The sequence below is a fragment of the Cajanus cajan genome, chromosome 9 (assembly GCF_000230855.2).
Source record: "Cajanus cajan strain Asha chromosome 9, NIPB_CcT2T_4, whole genome shotgun sequence".
NCBI classification, from domain to species: Eukaryota; Viridiplantae; Streptophyta; class Magnoliopsida; order Fabales; family Fabaceae; genus Cajanus; species Cajanus cajan.
Window position 1 is genome coordinate 27,195,312 of NC_138525.1, and position 9,319 is coordinate 27,204,630.

At 33.1% G+C, this 9,319-nt stretch overlaps 1 protein-coding gene across 2 annotated transcripts; it reads right to left on the minus strand.

Moving 5' to 3' along the window:
- Window positions 1–2,606: 2,606 nt before the first annotated feature.
- Window positions 2,607–8,647, minus strand: LOC109818643 (uncharacterized). Of its 2 annotated transcripts, none has more exons than XM_020384184.3 (6): window positions 8,488–8,647; window positions 5,102–6,269; window positions 4,958–5,008; window positions 4,786–4,884; window positions 4,072–4,236; window positions 2,607–3,016 (listed from the first exon to the last, which is right to left on the minus strand). In XM_020384184.3, exons 2-6 carry the CDS (start codon window positions 6,245–6,247, stop codon window positions 2,867–2,869), a joined length of 1,611 nt encoding a protein of 536 aa, XP_020239773.1. In that variant the 5' UTR covers window positions 6,248–6,269; window positions 8,488–8,647; the 3' UTR covers window positions 2,607–2,866. The 2 variants fall into 2 exon arrangements, with proteins under 2 accessions (XP_020239773.1, XP_020239763.1); XM_020384174.3 differs by lacking the exon at window positions 8,488–8,647 and adding an exon at window positions 7,208–8,174.
- Window positions 8,648–9,319: the final 672 nt, after the last annotated feature.

Sequence of the window (9,319 nt, forward strand, 5' to 3'; positions counted from 1 at the left end):
AAACTCATCTTTATCTCATATAAAATTTAAAAAGGCTATCTACTACAACTCTTATAAAGACTTCACAACTCTTATAAAGACTTCTAGTTCTAACTCCATCATTTACTATATTGAAAATCACAAAAATCGCAACAATTTAGTTTAAAGTTGATAACTTGACCTTTTCTCACTAAAAATGTCATAATTTGAGTTATATACACGCTTTTTAGGTGATTTCAAAGCCACTTGAAAGCTAACACCTAGGCTACAACTTTTATGGAGACAACAAAGTCTAATTTGGAAATCACTGATCTGCTCAGCCCTTTCAAATTCGCTCAATGGATTTCTTCCAAAGACATCCCTCATTCTCATCTCCAATTCTGCTCAGCCATTTCAAAACTGCTTAGCAAATTTGTGATGAAGACCCAAGCTCACATACAAGATCTAAGATCAAATCTAAACCATCAAAACGATTCTAAACAACATATAAAACATGGAAACCAATTCAAATGCAACATTCATGCTCTTAACAACGAGAGATCAATAACTTTGAGTTTTGGATTTACCTTCCCTGGAAACCCCGCCGACTTCACAACTTCAAAAATCATCTAAAAAACAACAAATCAAGCCACCAATGGGCAAAACAACAACAAATTCAACATGGAACAACAAACAATAAAAAAGAACAAGCTCCATTTACCTTAAATTGCTCGAAAACAAGAAAAGGAAGAAGGAACAATGAAGAACGAAGCTCTTTAGGGGTTCATCGTAAGACAACCTCGACTAAGAATTCGGAATCTCCAACATTTGAATCTTTAATCCAACACCACTTCTCAACTTAGTAAAGAATTTAGAGTGCTTTCATGGAATCAGAAGAAGAACAAAGTCTCTTTAGGTATAGAGTCTATCTCTTTAACTTCTCTCGAACTTTCTTTAGGATATGAACTTATAAAGTTCACGCCTAAAGAAAATTTGTATATACTCTTCCTTAGACTGAGCTAACTTAATTCTAATCGAGACTATTTTAGAGACAATTTAACTCTTAAGGACCCTTTGACCTCGAGAAATCTAAACAAACATCAATTATACAACAAAGCAACAATTAATCATATATAACATATAATTAATTAAAACACTTAAAAAATACAGTATTACACAAGTGGATCATATATGATAAAGAGGATGAGTTTCATGAGAATCATTCATAGTTCTTACTTAGTTTTCTCTACTTATATTTCTTTTTTAAGTTTTAAGTACATTCAATAAACTATTTTTTTACCCTCCTGAAAAAGTTAGTGATGATACAATAGTTTTAATTTTATCACACTATTTTTTTTTTTCATTTTCGTTATTAAAGACGATTTCTTTGGTCCACTAATTTTTTTTTGTCGGCTACTGTTATTGCTATTAAAACCAGTTGCCACTGAAATGGAAAAACCTTCGACATGTAAAAATAATAATATTTAACGTGCAAGTGAATAGACCTGATCAAATAACCAAATAGATAGGAACTACCTAAACATAGTAGAACCGTTAAAAAATATTTATTTTAAATTTTTAATCATAAATATTTTATTTGTGACATTCTCCCAGTAATTTAAATTAAAAAAAAAAACATAATAAAAATATTAAAAAAATTTGTAAAAGACTGAAAAATAATATAAAGCGAGCATAAGATTGATTTTTAATACAAAGAACCTTCCGTATTTATATAGAAACACGATTTACTTGAGCTACATCCCTTTTAACTAGATTTTGGAATAAAACACTTAATATATGTGCTAATTTGAATTGTAATTAGTGGCCTGATATGTCCTCAATTGAATTCTAATTAATTGTTGTGACTTACTTGTGTAACTTCTTTCATGAGTATTACTTAAATACTTGCCTATATCTCATAGTAATACTCACTATTAAAGGTGATTTGTGATCACCACTCCACAAATTAATGTCGTCAAAACTAAATGATATTTTAATATAAATCTTTCATTAAGCAGACAAACTTAATATGACCACCACACAACAAATTATTCTAATGAAGGAAAGGAGATTTTTTTTCCTGTAAAAGATAGACAAACTGATTTAATTTTTATTATACATATATAATAATTCAAGAATAAAAAAGATAATACAATAATTACTGATGAGAGAAAAGACACTTTATTAAGTCAATAGAATAGTGTACAATTATGTACTTAAAAAATTTTGCAAACTTACATAACCTCTATTTAATAATTTCTTGTTTTTATTTGAAAGTTTAAAATTGTGCTAAATAAAATGTACACAGTAATAGAGAATTCCTTTTATATGTAAGCATAGATAACTGCATGTTGATTAAGAACTATCAAATACCGTTAAAAAAACGAATAAAAGATGTTTATTTTATAAATTAAGAATAATTTTTCCAACGTTACTAACATAATTTACTTTCAATTCAAACTCAAATTTGTCTAAATCAATTTTACAAAATCAAAAACCTCTAAATTAGGTTTAGAACCTCTAAATTCGGTTTAGAGACATTCATATAAACACATTGTTTACTTCCCGAATTCTGAACATATTTCCTCGTATCTTATCTGATAAAACCAACCATTGTGATTTGTGAAAATGAAAAATATTCAAGTCAGTAAGCAAATAACTTCCATGATGATATCAATGCTTTTTTATACATCTTGGATCCTTTCATTTCTTTCAATTTCTTTTGAATAAAAAAGAAATGGAAAGAAAGAAAAAGATACATCTTCCAAAGTCCACCAAGGTAGTGGCTCGGGTTCGTAGTTTATGAATGAAAATATTGGTATGTACATATGGTCAATAAGAAGAGGTGAGGAACATGTGCATCTGTATTTTGTACAAAATGAAAAGTAAAAGAAAAGGAACAATGCAATCAATGATGTGAAGATGAATTGGACGGTGTTGCTGATACTTTACAAATGGGGCACCAGTTCTTCAGGCGCAGCCACTCCTGTATGCAAACCACATGAAATCTATGCTCACATTGCAGCCCCCCAACTTCATCTCCAACAACATATTCCTCCTGCATACGATGTAAATGTATCCAAATCAGATCTTGTAATAAATTATGAGTTTAATTTTTATATATTGTCACTTTAAGGCCTGCCTTGGGACAAGGCGATTGACCCGGTGTAAAACATTTTACATTGTCCACTAATCAGAAGTCATATTCATATAGTTAAAACCAACTCTATTGTAAAGCCTGGCTTGGGACAAGCCGCTTAACCCAATGATTGTAATACCTGTTTTAGGACACGAGGGATCAACCTAGTATCAATTCCGGAAGTATTGAAATAATATTTGACCAACGAAAGTCAAGTCTTAAGAGAACATATTAGCCTTTGTTTGTCAATTTTAAAGTATTACGTGAAACATGTTGGTAAAACAAATACTACTCTAAACCTCTACATGTTCCCCTTTTGAGAAAACAAGAGAAGTACTATTTCCAATGCCTATTCTCTCTCCTAAAAAGGAAGGTGTAAGGCTTTAGAAAAGGAAAATGTTTTTGGTATGTCCAAAGTGGGATAACTTTTGTTGTACCCCTTGAATTTTGAAGAATATTTTTGAAAAGGAGGAGTACGAAAAAGATGAAAGTAAGAGATAGAGAAAATTGCATACGGCGTTAATTATTTAAAATCCAAATAATGGATTTGATGTAGAAATTAGATGCAGCAATAACATTTGTGATGATTTTAAGGTTTATACGAGTCTGAAAGCATTAGTGGCTGTAGTCTTAGATTCCTTCTATTTGTGGAAATGTTGGTGACTTGTTATATGTGAAAAATAAATTAATTGGCGTTAGTTCAAAATATTTTTAGTATAGCTAGACACCGATGGAGCCTTTACAGTGCTATGAACAAACTAGTTTCTCTAAGTTAGAGAGTGAACATGGCTGTCCCTTCGACAACAGACCATTCAGTTTTTCTAGAACCAGATATGCAGATATCAATTAAAATTTGTCAAGTTGAATCCTATTAACACAAGCAGATACATTTAAACCATGATGATGTATAATGACGCCAATTTGCCATGTGAGCATCATCTTTGCTACAGTTTCAACAAATATTATAAAAATACCTGGCAAATGCAGCATTTGATATCATCCTTATCCTCATTAAAACTCTCATCTGCATCATCTGAAGGTGCAGAGTGATATATACTTCTTTTAAGACATTCTGCAAGTACTTCCTCCGTTAGAGCTGTGCTCACTGTTCCCATCCTCTCTTCTAGAGCTAAAAGTTCCTGTTATCAAACAAACTTTTGGAGCTAAGAAAACATGACTACAAAAAGAAAAGTTAAAATAACTTTAACCCCAAACATGATACATCCTCAATAATAGTAGTCCCTACTCAATGCCAAAGCCACCTCACATGACACCGTAAACTTCCAACCTCTCTCCCTTAACATACTAAGTTACTAACTGAAACCATCAATAGACCAAGGTCCTAATTCCCAATATTACTTTAGAAACATGTTCTCTTAGGAATATTTTTTGAGTTTAATGGTCATGTATTATCTGTGTAAAATATTTTACACTGTCAACCAATCATAAATTGCCATTATTACAAATTTTAAGATAATTGTTACAAAATTCAACAAACTTACTATTCATGTTAGTTTGTGAGTGAATGACAGTTAAAAGTATTTTACATTAATAGTCCACCACCATTAAACCCATATTTTTTATCCAAAATTGTTGTATCATACTGTCCATAAAGCACAAACCATTATATTTGATGCAAGAAAAAAAAATAAGAAACTTATTTGTAAAACCCCATGACACTAAAATACCTCATAGGACATGTTATCAATATCCAACCGCATGTCTCTGTGGTGATCATAAAAGTTTAATCCGTTAAGGAACAAGTTAGTCTCTAACATAAGAATTTGCTGCAAAGACACAAGATGAAAGTTGTCAAATAACTGGCCAGCTAAGTTGAGTTAACTTTTAGTCAAGAATTACCTCATGGCTTAGTTCTACATCTTGTTCAATCCTCTCAAGTGCCAATAATACCTACATACAATAAAATGTAATACTTCATTTTAAGCTCTTTCATCAAAGACCATGATATTAAATACGTGCTCCTACATTCAAACCGAAAATTACCTCTTCAATACCATCCATATTGTGGCGTCGAAAGCTATCCCGATCTATTAGAGAATCACTGATGTCATATTCTGCAGGAGACATAGGCATAACACTACATAACTGCTCACTGCTAGTGCCTGGTCTACTATAAGAGCTTGCGTGACTTAAAGGAGTCTCCATAGAAGTATGATATGAACTGCCAGTAGCATTAAGATCGCCAGAATGAGGTGAAACGGGTAGAATAACAGGGGACTCACTGATTGCCACAGGGTTTTCATTCCCTTGGCTAGAAAACCTTCCCCTGGTATGACCACTAATTGTTCTTTGAGTTCTTACTGATGCCATGCTGCCGTTCTGGTGAGAAGGGATATTTCTAGATCTTCTTGAATCCGATATAGATATGCCATTTCTAGAGCCAGAATTCCGTCTTTCCAGTGAAGACCCAGTCATATTTTTCCCTCTAACAGTGGAGCTACTTCCACCTTCACAGTTTCCCCTTTTCATTGTGTCCTTCCTTCTATTATGGGTTGAATCTGAAGATGAATAACCAGCTGGGATGACGTCAGATATAGAGTTGCATCTAAGGTTCCTCAATCCATACTTGCTGGAAACCGCAGGTCTCACTGGACCAGTGCTTTTAATTTCTTGCCCACGCAATCCGGGTCTTTGATTTAAATTCCTTTGTGATCTAGTATTTGATACTGCACTGGAGCTTCCTACTTTCATCAGTATCGCATTCCTAGACTCTGTACTTTCCCCTTCAGCTTGAGGCCCTCTCTGAATTTCTCCTGGTGGAGGGATGAGCTCTGAAAATTCTGGTTCATCCTGTACACTACTAGTTTCAGATGAATCTGTCTCCAACTGAGAAGATAATGTTTTTTGAGGCTTTATAAGTTGTTTTCCTGGATTACTAGTCATTCTGGAGGAACTTCCAATTGCTTCCTTGCTACTTGAAGAGGACTGGAATGCAGACCTCACTGATTTACCTTTTTCAGAAGATCTGACTTGAGCAACTTTGGGAAGATTGGTTCTATTGCAACCAAATCGGCTTCCAGTTTGACCATTTCGATCTCTAGTATTAGGAGTTTCAATAAATACATGGTTCACACCTTTTCTAGGGACTACAACACCATCCACACCTCTTTTACCAGAATACTCATCCATCAATTGTTTATTACCTTCAAATCTGCATCAGAATGACATGACATAGTAGTAATCAGATAATCAGAGACTATAGGGGGCCGTAAAATTAAAGAAAATCACGAGGATGAAATAGCAATAATCGGTATGCATAAATAACATACAATCATTCAAGATTGTCAAAATGACTGGAACTCAACTTACAGGAGAAAAGAGAAATTGGAATAATGATTTTTTACCAAAGACAATAGTTACCCGTTAAAAGAAGAAGAAAAAGGTTGTTTGAAACAAAAACATGAACAAAAGGCATTAAACCAGTGTCAATAACAACCAAAGAAATGTCTTTGTTAACATGCTTAGTTAATGGGTAAGGGATAGTTTTCTTCCTCGTAAATTGTAATAAAATGTGCAACACAGGCAATAACATTTAACAACCCATCACAGATAGCATTGATCAATTAAATCCTTTGACTAACAAATTCAAACGAAAGGCAAATTGTCACAATATTCTATTTACTTATAAGTCGATCCACAAATCCCTTGCCAGTTTCAAACTATAGGGTTTCATTTATAAAGTATATTGCTTGAACAAGCTAAGTCAGTTATATAAGATTTTGTATGCTCAATAAAACACATCTGTCAGGAGTTTGAGGTTTGAGCTCTGCCAAAGAACTTCTATTAAATAATTAATATAACAAACTTAGAAAACAGTCAATTTCAAAAAATCTGCTGCTGAAAATAAATATAAAATACAAGAGAATACATGCAGTTAATTCCACATGATAAACAAAACACTAAACTCAAATGATCAAAATTTTAAGAAAATCAGCAACAAGCATTCACTAACAGTCAATACTTCTAGTAAGAAGCTAAATTGATTAATTGAATTTTCCAAACAGCCTGATACAAGCCATGCAAACATGTTCTAGAGCTTGAAGCACAAATCTACCAAGATACACCTAGTTTGGCTACTGGAAGACTCACTCCAATGGCTTCCTTGTAGCTAGGAACATGACTGTGTGCTTGCGTATCTATACAGTTTCTCACATTTCCGTGGAAAAACTACAAAGATTTTGTACTGTGTAATACAAAAGAACAGCAAATTGCTCGAGTCTAGAAATATTCACATAATTATATAGATAGATAAATAGATAGAGATATATTTCTCAGACAGGAAGCTGCTTGTTTAACTTCTCAGAACCAAGATACCATTCAGTCTCTAAACAGTACTGTTTGACAGACATGTAAGAACAGAACAAAACATAATATATGGATTTAGTTACATGTTCGATGTATCTTAGGAAAACAACAAAACAGGACAAGGTTAAAAACATGATAAGTTTTGGTTCTGCTAAAAGGGTAGAACCAAGAACATGATAAACCATTCCATTCCCTTTTGTTCTTGTTAAAAAATACTACCAACATGAATGAACAAATTTGATTATATAATCCAACCATAGCCATATTTACACACGTTATTATCATCGTAATTGGGGTGCTAGTGGTCTCAAGGGACCCCAGAACCTCAATTATCTATAAAAAAAATAAAAATAATTAAGCTGAAAGGTTCAATTCAAAACAGGAAAAAAGGAAGCAACAAATACATGATTAGATGATGATCAACACAAAAAACGATCAAGCAAACATGCAAATAAACATTTATGAATTGATCACAGAAGAATCAACTAAGAAACTCAGTTATCAGATGAAAGTTCTCAACAACTAAAAAATATTATAAAAAAAATGATTAACTAAATGCGCATGATTTCATCCCAAAAAACAGGGTGTCGCTTCGTTTATCAAGGACAGTTTCACCGCTCAACAATCACAAAAATAAAATAATAAAAATTTAAATAAATAAAAACACCCTTGTTTCCGCTATTTCAGCGCTCAAAATAAGCTCAACACAGCAACGAAAACGTGACACGAAAAAAAAAATTATATATAAAAAATCCTTTTCAATTAAATAAAAATAAAAATCATAGCTCGAAACAAAAAAAAAAAGTCCCCATGAATTTAAGCAACAACAAAATGAAAAAAAAAATAATAAAAAAGTAAAATTTAACCAAGTTTTTAATACCCCATGTCCTCAAATTTTAGGTATAACGATGATCACCGCCACGAGAATCCAATATATTATTTATGAGTTCATTGGGGTCGATGATGATTACCCGGTTATCTTGGTTTAGAAAAGAAAAAAGGTGAGAAATTTCAAGTGAATTGAATAGCTTAACTTTTGGGAGAAACTGGGACAAGGTGACTACCTTATGGTGTTGTTGGAGACTTGGTGTTGTTCTTGTTTTGCCTTAGAAACAGAGAGAAAATAGTTGAGATGAGAGTGAGAAGGAGAAAAAGAAAAGAAGTATTTAGAGAGAGAGGAAAAGTGCAAAACGAGTGTGAATGATCCAATGCTGAGGCAGCCAAAGTTTCTTTATTTCCTATCTTTTCCAAAGCTGGACCAAAAAGGGAATTTTTTTCTGAAATAATATTTTTTTTAAAAAAAATTACAAGAATGGTCACTGTGCAGGATTATTTACCAAGATAGAACCATTTACTGTTCAAGCTCAGAATTTGGTTCCCCGGGAACCGAATTCTGAGCATCAAAATGTAATTTTTTTTGTTTTTTCAACTCAGAATTCGGTTCCCGGGGAACCGAATTCTGAGTTGGTTTTAAAATTTTTTTTTTTTTCGTGTATGGGGGCAAATGTGGGCTGATCTGGGAAGCGGAACGGCCCGTTCCAAAAGCAGAACGGGCCGTTCTGCTTAAAGAAACAGAGTGCAAATTCTTTAAGCAGAACGGGCCGTTTCACATTCAGAATTTGCACTCTGTTTTTTTAAGCAGAACGGCCCGTTCTGCTTTTGGAACGGGCCGTTCCGCTTCCCAGATCAGCCCACATTTGCCCCCATACATGAAAAAAAAAAAAATTAAAACCAACTCAGAATTCGGTTCCCCGGGAACCGAATTCTGAGTTGAAAAAACAAAAAAAATTACATTTTGATGCTCAGAATTCGGTTTCCCTGGAACCGAATTCTGAGCTTGAACAGTAAATGATTCTATCTTGGTAAATAATCCTGCACAGTGATCATTCTTGTAAT